This window comes from Trichosurus vulpecula, chromosome 5 (assembly GCF_011100635.1).
Source record: "Trichosurus vulpecula isolate mTriVul1 chromosome 5, mTriVul1.pri, whole genome shotgun sequence".
In the NCBI taxonomy this organism is placed as follows: Eukaryota; Metazoa; Chordata; class Mammalia; order Diprotodontia; family Phalangeridae; genus Trichosurus; species Trichosurus vulpecula.
The window spans coordinates 283,157,891-283,173,972 of NC_050577.1; the positions used below are offsets into that span (position 1 = coordinate 283,157,891).

The 16,082-nt window shown below is 36.6% G+C and overlaps 1 protein-coding gene across 1 annotated transcript in view; it reads right to left on the minus strand.

Moving 5' to 3' along the window:
* Window positions 1-1,904: 1,904 nt before the first annotated feature.
* Window positions 1,905-16,082, minus strand: part of AMN1 (antagonist of mitotic exit network 1 homolog) — a 106,370-nt gene continuing 92,192 nt past the window's right edge. The window contains exon 7 of the mRNA XM_036759679.1: window positions 1,905-4,248. Coding sequence (XP_036615574.1) covers window positions 4,175-4,248 — 74 coding nt within the window. The 3' untranslated portion in view covers window positions 1,905-4,174. The remainder of the gene's footprint in view (window positions 4,249-16,082) is intronic.

The following is a 16,082-nucleotide window of genomic DNA, read 5'->3' on the forward strand; positions in this document are numbered from 1 at the left end:
TGGGTACATGATTTAGACATAAAGGGTAATATAGTAAACAAATTAGTAGAACATGAAAGAAATCAGATCTATGGAAAGGAGAAGCGTTAATGACCAAACAAGAAATAGAGGTTCATGGGGAAAAAAACGGAACGGTTTTGCACAAAGAAAACCAATGTAGCTAAAATTAGAAAAAGCAGGAAACTGACAAAAAAATCTTTGTAGCAATTTTCTCTAATAAAGGTCAGGTTTCTCAAATACAAAAATGGAACTCAGCCAAATTTCTAAGAATAAGAGCCATTCCCCAACTGATAAATTGTCAGAGGATAGGAACAGGCAGTTTTCAGAGGAAGAAATAAAAGCTATCAATAGTCATATGAAAAACTGGTCTAAGTGACTAATAAATGGAGAAATGCAAATTAAAACAATTCTGAGGTGCCACTTCACATCCATCAGACTGGCTAGGAAGACAGAAAAGGAAAATGCCAAAAGCTAGAAGGGATGTGGAAATATAGGCATATTAATGCACTGTCAGTGGAGCTGTAAATTAGTCCAACCATTCTGCAAGCAATTTGGAAATGTGTCCCAAAAGTTATTAAACTGTGTATACTCTTTGACCCACCAATATTGTCTGTACCCCAAAGAGATAACAGGAAAATGACCTATATGTTTAAAAGAACATTTATAGCAGCTCTTTTTATGGTGGCAAAGAATTAGAAACTTAGGGGATACCCATCAATTGAGGAATGGTCAGAGAAGTTATGCTGTATGAATGTGAAGGAATGTTATTGAGATATAAGAAATGAGGAAGGGGATGGTTTTAAAATGACCTGAGAACACTTGTATGAACTGACACAAAATAAACTGAGAACCAGAACCATTTACACATTAACAGCAGTATTATAAAGATTATCAATTGTGAAAGACTTAGTAAAGTTCAACAGAATGACCATCAGAATTCCAAAGGACTCATGCTATTCACTTCCAGATAGAGAATTCATGGGTCCAGAGGGCAGTTTGAAGCATATTTTTTTCTGTTTCAATTTCTTTTTTATTTTTCAGAATATGGCTAATGTGGAACTTTGTTTTCCAGGATTTCAGATTTTTACTTGGTTTTATATTTCTTGCTTTCTCATGGTTGAGGAAAGGTTACGGGGAGAGAGAGGCTCAGGAACCGAAAATCAAATGAAAAATCAATTTCAAAAAAGATGAGAAGACCACAGTGGCATTCTTTTTTGTATAGATAACAGTGTAGTAGTTTCTATGGGTATTTAAAAATAATTCAAATACATTGCAACTATTTCTCAGAACTTATTTCAATATAACTATTCTTCAGAAATTATTTCAGTACAACTTTTTTTAGAATTATCATTCCATTATTTTTATTAGTAAATTTATCATGACTTTGACATTATTGACAACTGATAATGTTGGCAGAACAATCTTAGGTTTCATTTCAGTATGTGGTGCCAGTATGAGGTTGAGGCTGTCATCTAGTTAAGAATGGGAGTATTTACCAAAGAAAGTCACTAAGGAACCACATAGGGAATGAAGGTAATGTGGCTAGTTTGGTAATAAAAGAATTGGAAATTGGAAAATTAAACTGGGAGTCCAAACAACAGGAGTCAAAGGCCAAGAGTATAAGTTTTCAACAAAGTTTATAAAGTATTATTGTTCATGAGAGTTTGAAGTGTAATGCACATGTGGCAACAGAAGGGCTCAAATTTGGTGTTTCTGGTAGTAGAAAAAGAAACACTGTTGAATAAGGGTCAATAATTCTTCACAGTGCTTTCCCTACCCACAAAAGATCTGATTTTGTTAACTATGAGGTATTTTATCTTCTACCCTAACTGTATAATTCTTTCAATAAAGTACAAAATATTTTTTAATGAATAAAATGATCATTAACTTTCCTGGAAAACTAAATTACAAAGCTGTAGACCTCAGACAACTTTAGGAAAAAAAATATAAAATTAAACCCAAATATCTTTTGCGTTCCTTTCAAAAGTGTAAGGTGTCTTGTGAATGATTTTAATTGCTTAGAAGTGGTTACACAAATTACCTAACAATAAAATGTAGGCTTTGCTGTATATTTGATATTAAATTTTATTGTTTTAACTTTCAGAACAATACCAAGCTCAGGAAAAAAAAATATTTGTACAAAGACATTATTTTTGTAATGGTCACATATGCACAATGTCAACAAATAGGATTTATAAAGCAACCAGTGGTGAATATACAGAGTAACCAGAAATAATGCTGAATATAAATCCTTTCCACTAAAACATGTATTACAACTTTGTACCATATACTACCACTCTCTCCACTCAACCTCTCCCCACCTCTGACACACAATCTGACACAAAAATTTATAACATTTTATACTTAAGTGAAACAGAAAAGATCTTGACATATTATAGAAGTTTTATGTTTAAAGAACAGAGTTCCATAAAGCCTCCTTCTTAAGGAAAAATGCTTATCTAAATATGTACACATACAGAGTCCCACTTTCAGGTCATTAGGATAAATTAGTTCATAATGCCTTTTCAATACCTCAATAACTAAGAAAAGATTTGTGATCACATCTGATCTAGATACTTCAATTTAAAGAGACATAAGGTTTATATTTTATTATCTGGAAACTAGATTTGCAGTATATAACCACATAATGACATTTCTTATTTATAGCTGAATGTTGTTTAATAAAAGGCTTACCTTTTTCTCTGGAAAGAAAAAGGTATCTTTCTGAATGTGAGGGGGCCCAAAATAAATTTCTAAGTAAAAGGGAATCACTTCAAACAGGAAATATTTCAAACCTTTAAGTTTTAGCTCTGTAGTTAAAACACAGTGAATTCAGTTCACCTTCTTCAGTAGCTTAGTTTATTGAGTTCACTTCTGATCTGTATTAGTGGAGTATAAAAAAAAACAGGTAAAAGATAACTTGTCATCAAGAGCCATAATTCTGAAGTGGCATTAATAATACTGAAAAACAAGTCTAACCTGAAGTTCAAATTTCCTCCTAAATCATGGTGTCATTTGGTTTTTCTTTTTTTTTCCCCAGGGTTGTTGTTTTTGGTAAATTAGGTTTAGAAGAGAAAGTGGCAATTCATCTGTTGACTAGTGCTCAAATTCTTGTAGGATTAAGTACACCAGAATGAAAGGTTAATCACCACTGTCCCTGAATCTTCTCCTTAGACAGTTTTGCTGAAGGCTTACCTTTCCTATACTCTGGTAGTTGCATCCACTGCTATAAACAGCAGCATCAATTTATTTTCTGAGATATTCTTACAGAGCTTCTCTACCTTATTCTGTCCCAAATAAGGGTCTAAAATATTTTTCAATAAGTAGGAGACAAAAATAAATAAGGTATTTTCTACTTTCTAGAAAAGTAAACATGAAGCAGATCAGAAATCTTTGAGGCATTACTTCATTCAGTCCTTCTGAGCCTAATTGTAATGATTTTATTTCAAGTATCTCCATTTAAAAAAAATTTTCTTCATCAGTTCTAAGAAAATGAACAACAAATATTTGAGGAAGAAAGCCAAGAAAGACTGAATAAATCAAGTCATAGGATAGGAATAGAATCAAACTGATATCACACTTCTCTACCGAATGATAGGGAGTTTGATGTCATAAATGATGTAGTTATTACTAAAATGTTTTGTTTCCTGTTTGGCTAAAGAACCAGTTCAAAAGAAAATTTTAATGGCTTATGATCAGATTTGCTATTTGGCAAATGGACCCTTACCATTAGAAAGGTTGGAATTAGAAAAGATTTAATTAAATTAGTTTAATTTATTCTCCTAGTGGTCATTCATCAATTATTTAGGTAAGAAAGAGAAGCAGCAGGGAAAATCCATCATTTTAAATCTATACATATTTTACATAGGGTTTTAATGTGTAAAAAAATACAAAATCCCAAAGAATGAGAAAGGTCATAGTCACAACAGTAATAACATTTAAAAAATATAAAGAAGAAACAGAAATGACAACAGTATTATTTGTATTTTGGAGGAGTTTAGTTTTACCATCAAAGCAAAAATTTAGCATATCTGCAGACATAACTAGTCATCTTGAATCTGATAGTTAAAAAAAGACAATAAATAAATATGACATGCTTAAATAAAAATGGAAAGTCAATCTTCACAGTCATTTCCAGGAAAAATGGCAAAAATCATTGTAGTTTTAGTAAGCATCAATAAACAGTCCATGTCACTTGTTTGATTTTGTTTGGGCCCACTAACCGCTCCAAGACTTCTCGGGAATGATCTATAAAAGAAAATCAATGAATAATTCATAGTAAATGAAGATACATGTAGTAGGTACAGAGTCTATTTAATGTCAGTGATTCTTCTTTGCATGGACATTTTTATATAATCTTTTTAAAATAAATAAAATACTAAGACAAAACCAAAACAACTGCTGAATATTAAACAGTAGTGATATTTTTCCTAATTTTACTTCTTTCTTCATAATGATAAACAGAACAAAAAATCTGCAGGATTTAACTTCAAACATCCTATAGAAGTCAGAGGAGAAACATAAGTCTAAGTTCTAGCTTTCTTTTTCAAATAATTAGGGCACTGTACAAATAAAAGCAGTGTTTTTTGGTTCAGGTAGCTTAACCGTATCAGAGCCACAGAATATATATCTAATGCTGGTCAGTTGTGTCATAAATATTTTAGGGTACAGGTGGAACCAAGTGAGAAAAAGTGACACTTGGAAAAATTCAGAGCTGTCCTATAGTCACTGGTTCATATGGAATAGCAAAATATTGTGACTGAGTTAAAATGAAAAAAAACTGAGTCTCTTTTTCATATTGCTAACAGTGAAGTACTACTAGAAACTGCACAAGTTCACATAATATGTTAAATTTAATTTTCCACTGAAATATTTTGCATGAAGGAGGAAAATAATTGATTACATTACCCTTGCCAGAAATGATCATCTATATTTTTTGGCTAAATTTAGGTAAATAATTTACCTTCACCCTAATTAACCTTTAATATCCAAATCAGAACAATGAAGATATGAAAAGTCACCACTGAAATTTTTCAGGCATGAATTATCTCTGTATCACTAATGTATTAAAGGAATGTATAATACCCAACTTCTACTGAAGTCCTACTTTGACGTCTCATTTTAGTGTGGAGGTGGCCCTTGTTTTTTTTTTTTTCTTAAATTTAAATTTATTTATTTAACATATTTGGTTTTCAGCATTGATTTTCACAACAGTTTGAATTACAAATTTTCTCCCCATTTCCACCCTCCCCCCCACTCCAAGATGGCTTATATTCTGGTTGCCCTGTTCCCTAGTCAGCCCTCCCCTCTATCACCCCCCGCCCCTCTCATCCCCTTTTCCCTTCCTTTTTTGTAGGGCAAGATAAATTTCTATGCCCCATTGCCTGTGTATCTTATTTTTTAGTTGCATGCAAAAACTTTTTTTTTTGTTTTTGAACATCTGTTTTTAAAACTTTGAGTTCCAAATTCTCTGCCCTCTTCCCTTCCCACCCACCCTCCCTAAGAAGTTGAGCAATTCAACCTAGGCCACACATGTATCATTATGTATAACCCTTCCACAATACTCATGTTGTGAAAGGCTAACTACATTTTGCTCCTTCCCAACCCATCCCACTTTATTGAATTTTCTCCCTTGACCCTGTCCCCTTTCCAAAATTTTGTTTTGATTACCTCCACCCCCATCTGCCCTCCCCTCCATCATCCCCCCCCCTTTTATTTTTTTTTTATCTTCCTCCCTCTTCTTTCCTGTGGGGTAAGACACTCAACTGAGTATGTATGGTATTCCCCCTCAGGCCAAATCTGATGAGAGCAAGGTTCACTCATTCCCCCCTCACCTGCCCTCTCCCCTCCTCCCACAGAACTGCTTCCTCTTGCCACCTTTATGCGAGATAATCCACCCCATTCTATCTCTCCCTATCTCCCTCTCTCAGTATGTTGCTCTCTCATCCCTTAATTTCATTTTATTTCTTTTAGATATCTTCCCTTCATCTTCAACTCACCCTGTGTCTGCTCTCTCTCTTTTACATATATATATATACACACACACACACACACACACACACATATATATATATACACATACATACACATACATACATATACACATAGATATATACATACATACACATTCACTTATATATATACATAAACATATATATATATATATGCATATGCATATTCCCTTCAACTACCCTAATACTGAGGTCTCATGAATCATACACATCATCTTTCCATGTAGGAATGTAAACAAAACAGTTCAACTTTAGTAAGTCCCTTGCAATTTCCGTTTCTTGATTACCTTTTCATGCTTCTCTTGATTCTTGTGTTTGAAAGTCAAATTTTCTATTCAGTTCTGGTCTTTTCACTGAGAAAGCTTGAAAGTCCTCTATTTTATTGAAAATCCATATTTTGCCTTGGAACATGATACTCAGTTTTGCTGGGTAGGTGATTCTAGGTTTTAATCCTAGCTCCATTGACCTCCGGAATAGTGCATTCCAAGCCCTTCGATCTCTTACTGTAGAAGCTGCCAGATCTTGGGTTATTCTGATTGTGTTTCCACAATACTCAAATTGTTTCTTTCTGGCTCCTTGCAGTATTTTCTCCTTGATCTGGGAGCTCTGGAATTTGGCGACAATATTCCTAGGAGATTTCTTTTTGGGATCTATTTGAGGAGGCGATCGATGGATTCTTTCAATTTCTATTTTGCCCTGTGGCTCTAGAATATCAGGGCAGTTCTCCTTGATAATTTCTTGAAAGATGATATCTAGGCTCTTCTTTTGATCATGGCTTTCAGGTAGTCCAATAATTTTTAAATTCTCTCTCCTGGATCTATTTTCCAGGTCAGTGGTTTTTCCAAGGAGATATTTCACATTGTCTTCCATTTTTTCATTCCTTTGGTTCTGTTTTATAATATCCTGATTTCTCATAAAGTCACTAGCTTCCACTTGCTTCAATCCAATTTTTAAAGTATTATTTTCTTCAGTGGTCTTTTGGACCTCCTTTTCCATTTGGCTAATTCTGCCTTTCAAGGCATTCTTCTCCTCATTGGCTTTTTGGAGCTCTTTTGCCATTTGAGTTAGTCTGTTTTTTAAGGTGTTGTTTTCTTCAGTGTATTTTTCAGTATTTTTTGGGTCTCCTTTAGCAAGTCATTGACTTGTTTTTCATGGTTTTCTCACATCCTTCTCATTTCTCTTCCCAATTTTTCCTCTACTTCTCTAACTTGCTTTTCCAACTCCTTTTTGAGTTCTTCTATGGCCTGGGGCCAGTTCATGTTTTTCTTGGAGGCTTTTGTTGTAGGCTCTATGACTTTGTTGTCTTCTTTAGGCTGTATGTTTTGGTCTTCTTTGTCACCAAAGAAAGAATCCAAAGTCTGAGACTGAATCTGGGCGTGTTTTCGCTGCCTGGCCATATTCCCAACCCACTAACTTGACCCTTGAGTTTTTCAGTGGGGTATGACTGCTTGTAGACTAACGAGTTCTATGTTCCACGTTTGGGGGGGAGGTGCCAGCTCTGTCAGACCCGCAGTACTCCTTCCCCAAGAACCCCCAGTCCAGACTGGGCTTAGATCTTCAGCAGGCTGTTGCACTCCTGCTCTGATCCGCCACTTAATTCCTCCCACCAGGTGGGCCTGGAGCGGGAAGTAACAACAGCTGTAGCTGCCCCACCTCCGCTGCCCCTGGGGCTGGAAGCCTAACCGTGAACTCCTTCCACTCCCGCAGCTTTTCCCACTAACCTTCTCCGCAGTCTTTGGTGTTTGTGGGTCAAGGGGTTTGGTAACTGCCGCGGCTCACATATTCAGGGCGCTAGGGCCCCCTCCTCCCGGCTTCTGGTCTGGATGGTCCACGCTGCTCAGGCTGGGCTCTGCTCCACTCCGTTCCCAGCTCCCAGCTCCGTGTGGAATAAACCTCACCCAGAGACCATTCAGGCTGTCCTGGGCTGGAGCCCTGCTTCCCTCTGCTGTTCTGTGGGTTCTGCCGTTCTAGAATTGGTTCAGAGCCATTTTTTATAGGTTTTTGGAGGGACTCGGATACAGAGCTCACTCTAGTCCCTGCTTACCAGCCCCTATCTTCGGCCCTTGGTTTTAGAAAACTATGCTAGTGGAATGTATATTCTGGCAGGTTCCATCAAACTGGAAAGGTTTTGGCAGGGTGTGGTTTATATCTGTCTGTCAAAAAAGGACTTTCTTAGATAAAATGGAAAGATATAGCACCAGACTAGCCTTGGGGTGATTAACTTTTTGCTTACTGCCAATCCAAAAATCATCTAAGACTTAAGAGTTTGGAGATGAGATGGGGTGGGGGCACTGTATGAACCTTATTCTCATCAGAGTTGGCTCAAAGAGGGAATAACATACACACACATTTGGGTATAGAAATGTATCTTACCATACTAGGAAAGTAGGAAAGGAAGAAAATAAGAGAATAAGAGGGGACAGGGAGCCTGATAGAAGGGAGGGTAGATTGGGGAAGGTAAAGGTCAGAACTAAAACACTTTAGAGAATGGAAAGGTTGAAAGGAGAGAAAGAGTAGTGTAAATGGGGAAAATGGAATGGAGGGAAATACATAGTAATCATAACTGAGAAAAAAATTTACAGCAAGTTTCTTAGATAAAGACCTCGTTTCTCAAATACATAAAGAACTGAGGCAAATTTGTAAAAATAAGAGCCATTCCTCATCTGATAAATGGTCAAAGGATATGAACTGGCAGTTTTCAGGTGAAGAAATCAAAGCTATCTATAGTCATGAAAAAATGCTCTAAATTACTATTGATTAGAGAAATGCGAATTAAAACAATTCTGAGCTACCACCCCACACCTGTCAGACTGGCCAATGTGATGGATGTTGGAAGGGATGCACTGATGGTGAAGTGGTATACTGATTCAGCCATTCTGTAGAGCAATTTGGAACAATGCCAAAAGGGCTAAGTCATGTATACCCTTTGACCAAGCAATACCACTACTAGTTCTGTATCCCCAAAGATATCAAAAACAAAAAGGAAAAGGACCTGATGTAATGTGAAATGAGCAGAACATTGTACATAGTAACAGCAATATTGCATAATGACCAACTGTGAATAACTTAGTTATTCTCAGTAATACAATGACCCAAAACTATTCTGAAGGACTTATGATGAAAAATGATATCCATCTCCAGAGAAAAGAGCTGATGGAATCTGAATGCAGATTGAAGCATACTTTGTCATTACTCTCTTTTCTTTTTTTTGGCCTATGTTTTCCTTCACAACAGGACTAACATGGAAATATGTTTTGCATGACTAGCACAAGTGTAATCTGTATCAAATTGCTTGCCTTCTTAATGAGGGGGGAGGGAGAAAAGGATAGAATTTGAAACAAAAATTCTAAAAAATGAATGTCAAAAATGGTTTTTACATGTAATTGGGAAAAAATAAAATATCAAATAAAAAAAGCTGGGAGGTAAGAAGGGGAATGGTGCTATGACTTATGTCAATGGAAGGAATACTCACACAGAGGAAAACATGAGTCCTTAAAGTATTCAATTATAACATCTCTGTTGCCATCCTTGAAGCTAATTTAAAACTATTTTTGTTGAGTTTTGTAGCAGTGAACTAAAAACCAGTAAATTTAATTCAATTAAATAAACATTGATCTCTTAACTGATGTAGTTCACTCTACTAGATGGGGGAGTAATAGAAAATTTAGGCATACAGTCCTTGACCTTATGAAGCTAACTATAGTAAGGGGATATGACATATTACACAATATGCCCTGAAGAAATTATTGGATAGTCCACAGGGGCAGATAAAAGGACCAAAACAATATAGCATGGTTCAATTAAATGAGGGTTGGATTAGGGGTCAGAAAACTTGGGTTGAAATTTTGAATTCTCCACTTACTACTTGTTTTACCTTGGGCAAGTCATTTAATATCTCTGGAATTCAGTTTCCAAATCCGTAAAATGATTGTATAAGACAGCCTCTGATATCACTTCCGGCTTTAAGTCTTAAGACTGTGTCAAATTTATAAGAAGGGGTTACAAAAGATTTTGTCAGGCCTCTGACCAGGAAGGTGAATTTTCTTAATGCTATGTAGCTTCCCTCAGCAACAACGAGGCTGATCTGGGCAATACAGATTCTCTTGGGAGAGATAAATAAAGAATATGGCAGAGTTGATTTTATCATGTATCTAAAGGCAAATAAACATCATTTCATAGAATATTTGATCATGTATACTGCAGTGCTCATGACAGATGAATTTACAAAAAAACACAATGGTCAAAGAATGACAGGCAGTTTTCATAGGAAAAAAAACCCAAGCTGTCAGTAGCCATTTCAAAAATGCTCCAAATCACTAATAACTAAAGAAATGTAAATTAAAGCAATTTTAAGGTTCTACCTCACACCCAACAGATTGGCAAAGTTGACAAGAAAAGAAAAATGACAAATGTTGGAGAGGCTATGGGAAAACAGGTACATCAATAATTGCTAGTGGAACTTTGAACAGGTCTACGTACTCTGGAAAGCAATGTGGAACTATGCCCCCAAACTTATTAAACTGTGCATATTCTGACCCAATGATACCACAATAAATTCTATACCCTCAGAGAAAGAGGAAAAGGATCCATGTGTACAAAAATATTTGTAGCACCTTTCATTGTATTGGCAAAGAACTGGAAACCAAGCAAATACTTATCAGTTAGGGAATGGCTGAACAAATTATGGTATGTGAATGTAATGGAATACTATTGTGTTGTAACAATGATGAAGGGAAATGGTTTCACAAAAACTTAGGACAACTTGTCTGAACTGATGCAGAGTGAAGCAAACAGAAACAAGAGAACTATTCATACAAAACCAACAAAAATAAAGACAAAAATCTTTGAAAGACTTAAGAACTCTGATCAACACATTGACCAACTATAATTCCAGAAGATTCATGATGAAATTTCCTGACAAAGATGATGGACTCAGGGTACAGCTTGAGGCATATACTCTTTGGACATGAGCAATGTGGGAATTCATTGTTACAAGGGGTTTTGGGTTTTTTCTTTCCAATGAGGGGTAAGATGGAAAGAAGCTGGATTTTTGTTCATTTCAAAAATTAAATTAAAAAATTTGAGAGTCAGCCATAAAAAAATACCTGGAAGTTTTCTGTTTCTATTGCAGAAGATGAAGAGGTAGAAAATAATTAATTTTTTTCCAGATTAAAACAATATACACTATAATGCTTGGTGACTTTAGCATGTAAGTGGGAACAGGAAAAGACAGTGAAAAATAAAGAGTGAAAGAATCCAAAGATAGAGATATAGTAGTATATATGACAGCTGGTCTTGGAAGCAGGAAGACTTTGGTTCCAGTATTGCCTCTGACATGTACTAGGTATGTGGCTCTGGGTAAGTCACTTAAATGCCTATGCACTTGCTTCAGACTATAGGTTGCAGACTATAGACTCAAACTATAAGCAGGAAATGATTTGCATTGGTGGAGGAAGTTACCACACCAGTGATGTCTGATGGTTGCTCCCCCCCAAAAAAAAAGTTAAGGAAAAATAATTTGAGAAGATATGGCAATTACAAAGTACAGAGGAAAATGCCAAAGATTAGTGTACTACAAAAATGCCTCATGCCTATACATCATAAATATTTTCTTAAAGAAAAGAACCAGAAAGTTTTGGATATAAGTGAGTAGTGAATAACATCAGAAAAAATTAAATTGATTTATTTTAACAAGACAGAAAGTGACTTGTTATGGATGTGGTAGTCATTCTTTCATTGATTGTTTGCATAATCATAACACTACTCTGTTAGGACGAAGATCAAAATTAGAACAAAATTAAATGAAAACCAAGAAAGAGACATGGCATGCAATTAAAACAACTCTTCCCTGACTTGTTTAAACAATTCTGATGATGAAAAATGAGATGTGGATAGAAGAAGGGATAGAAACCAATTGCATTAATTTTATACAGAAGTTCATAAGGTCAGATATCATAGGGATAGTTGGAAGGGACATTTTAAAGGCCATCTAGTCCAATCCCCTCATCTTATAGATAAGGAAATGAAACCCAAAAAGTTAGGTGACTTGCCCTAGGTCATATAGATATTAAATATCAGAGATGAAATTTAAACCGACATACTCTGATTCTAGAGCATTGTCCCTAGACCAAAAGCTTAAAAAAGTGTCTTAATGACCTTGGTTCAAATCCCATCTCTGACGTTTACTACCTGTGTGACTGTAAGCACTTAGCCTTCCTAGGTCTCAGTTTTCTCATCTGTAAAAAGAAAGGGGTTGGTCTAGATGGTGGATGAGGTCCCTTCCAGCTCTAGCTTTATAATCCTATTATCTTCCTGAAAGGATTGAGGATATCTTCAGAAATCTGGGGCTAAGGAGCCAATATCACTCCTTTAGAAGACTGCAGCTGAGTACTCCCAATACTCTCTCCCTGTTCACTGAGGAGCGCTGGCCACATTGCTACATATGCTGCTGGAACGATGTGGTTGAAAGGCCTGCTTCTGCGTCTTGTTACAACTTCCTGGGCTACATAGGTGAGAACATATTTAATCCCTCTAACTTTCCTTCTGCTATGTATCTTATATATACCTATTTATTTACATGCTGTCTTCCTCATTGGTATGTAAAATCTTTGAGGGTAAGGCCTCCACATTTGTGTTTTTTGTTTTCATTATATCCCGAGCATTTAGAACAATGTCAGATACATATTAACTGCTTAATAAATACCTGTTGATTTACTGAACTGCAATGTGCCTTTGCCACAAGGCTGTCAATAGGGAAAGATAATGTAGGGCCCAGGTCTGCTCCAAGGTATCTAATTTCTTATATGGGCTAAGGTCTATCTCTGGATTTCTCCAAAAAATGGTCCTATGAGGTCTCCTAGCTCCCTTTTATGGGCTCCTAACAAAGAAACACACAGAGTTACAATAAGGGGCTACAGTAGAATCTATTGTGCTTCAGCTGAGGTAAAAAAAAAAAAGGCAGGGGTAGCAATCATGATCTCAGACAAAGCATAAGTAAAAATAGACCTAATTAAAACAGGTAATCGAGGAAATGACATTTTGTTAAAAGGTACCATAGTCAATGAAGTAATATCAAGATGAAATATATACCTACCAAAAGGTATTGCATCCAAATTCTTTTTTTAAAATTTATTTATTTAATATTTTTAGTTTTCAGCATCGATTTTCACAAGAGTTTGAACTACAAATTTTCTCCCCATTTCTACCCTCCCCCTACTCCAAGATGGCATATATTCTGATTGCCCTGTTCCCCAGTCAGCCCTCCCTTCTGTCACCCCACTCCCCTCCCACCCCCTTTTCCCTTACTGTCTTGTAGGGCAAGATAGATTTGTATTCCCCATTGCCTGTATATGTTATTTCCCAGTAGCATCCAAATTCTTAAAGGAAAATTTAAATGAATTACAGGAGAAGATAGAAGGCAAAACTATGTTAGTGAAGGACTTTAATTTCCCCCTCTGAGAACTTCAGAACCTTCAGAAAAACTGAGCATATGTTAGGTCATAAAAACTTCACTAACAATTGCAGAAAAGCAGAAATATTAAATTCACTCTTTTCAGACTATGATGCAATAAAAATTCCATTCACCTAAGGGCCTTGGAAGCATAGAATAAAAGTTAATGGGAAATTGAACAATCTAATATTAAATAATGAATGAGTCAAAGAACAAATCAGAAACAATCAATAATTTCATTAAAGATAATGACAACAATGAGACAACATATCAAAATTTGTGGGGTAGAGGAAAGCAGGATTCAGGGAAAATTTATATCTCTAAATGCTTACATAAATAAAAAAGAGCAGATCAATGAATTGGGCATGCAACTAGAAGAAACTACAAAAAGAACAAATAACAAATTCACAATGTAACACCAAAATAGAAATCCTAAAACTCAAAGGAGAGATTAATAAACTTGAAAGTATGAAAGACATAGGACAAATAAATAAAAGTAGGAGCTCAAAAAAGAAGCTATGAAATAAACAACAAAAAAGATAAACCACTGTCTAAAAACCAAAGAAAAGGGAGCCAAGATGGCCACGTGAAAAAAGCATCTTACTGGAGCTCTCGCACAAATTCTGTCAGATACCTCTAAAAAAGTGAATCTGACCAGATTTGAGAGAGTTAGATGCCACTAGTAGACTGAGTGTGGCAGGAGTGCCAGGCCCAGAAGGTTAACAGACCACACCGGAATGGGAGCAGCAGATGAACCCAGCCAGCGTGCCGGGTCTGGGAGAGTGATGGGCAGGTGAAACGCAGAAGCAGGAGCAGGCCCAGGGTGGAAGTACCAGCTACAGTGGCTATCATTCCCCAGGCCTCTCAGCCTAGGACAGGAGTCTTTTGGAGCTATGGGAGACGTCAGCTCAGTGCCTGCAGCTGTGGGAGCAGCTACCCGGAGCCTCCAGCTCACAGTCTAAATGTTTGAAATTCGCTTTCTTGAACTTCCAGGAGACATGATGGCCAGGTAAAATGGCTCTCATCCCTTCCTTACCCAGATAATAATCTCTCAGGAGAAACACTGAAATAAAGGAGCCAGAAGTGGGGCTTTAGTAGCCTTGTAGCTCAGGAAGCTGGGGAGTGGTGGCAGGAGGGGACTAATGCAGGAAGAGAGGTGTCCCAGCAGGCCCCACGTCAGCAGAATAGCAGGAGTTCCTGAGCCCCAGGGGGGTGGAGCCAGCAAAGGTCAACACCAGGACCCCAGATGTGCCTTTGCACAGCCAGGGGAAGTGGCAGACACCAGCTCAGACAACCTAAACTGTAGGGCAGGCCTAGAGGAAGAGGTGACCTCCAGCAGCCAGGCCACCCCTCCCCAACACCTCACGATACTAGGGGCCACAAGACACAAAGTCAGTGAGCTTCAGAAGCAGAGATCCACTTTAGAAGCAAGGGGGAAAAAACAAACACCATGAAAAAACAAACCAGAAGACCAAAGACTATTGATTCCTATTATGGAGATAGGGAAGATCAAAATACCCATTCAGAAGAGGACAGCATTGACACTATACCCACATCTGAAACCTCAAAAGGGAATATGAGCTGGTTTCCAGCCCAAAAAGCATTCCTGGAAGAGCTCAACGAGTATTTTAAAAACCAAATTAGAGAGGTAAAAGAAGAGAACAAATCTTTAAAAAGCAAAATTGACAAAATGGTTAAGGAGGTTCAGAATATATTTGGAGAGAATAACTCCTTAAAAAGTAAAATTAATCAAACAGAAAAGGAGATACAGAAGCTAAATGAAGAAAACAATGTGTTAAAAATTAGAATTGGGCAAGAAGAAGCTAATGTCTCTATGAGACACCAAGAAACGGTCAAACAAAATCTAACAAATGAAAAAATAGAAGAAAACATGAAATATCTGACTGGGAAACAATTGACCTGGAAAATAGATCCAGGAGAGATAATCTAAGAATTACTGGTCTACCGGAAAGCCATGATGAAAAAAAGAGCCCGAACAGTATCTTCCAAGAAATCACCAAGGAAAACTGCCCCCCGAAAGAGATCCAAATTGAAAACTCCAAGGAATATTGTAGCCAAATTCCAGAATTATCAGGTCAAGGAGAAAATACTGCAAGCAGCTAGAAAAAAACAATTCAAATACCGTGGAACTACAGTCAGGATCACTCAAGATCTTACAGCTTCTACAATAAAAGACAGGAGAAATTGGAATATGATGTTCTGAAAGACAAAGGAGCTTGGACTACAATCAAGGATCAACTACCCAGCAAAACTGAGGATAATTTTTTCAGGCAAGGAGATGGACATTCAGTGAAATAAGGGAATTCCAGACCTTCCTGATGAAAAGACCAGAGCTCAATGGAAAATTTGATCTTCAAATATGAAACTCAAGAGAGACACAAAAAGGTAAACAGGGGGAAAACAAAACAAAACCAAACTATGTTATTCAATAAGAGAAAAGTATTTACATCCTTACATAGGATTATATTAATTTATATGTTATATATATGTCAGTCTTGAGAATGGTACAGTTATTATGACAATTGAATGGGATATACATAGACTGAGGGTGTCTATACAATTGATGGGATGATAAAAAACATAATCAAGGAGTGCAACAG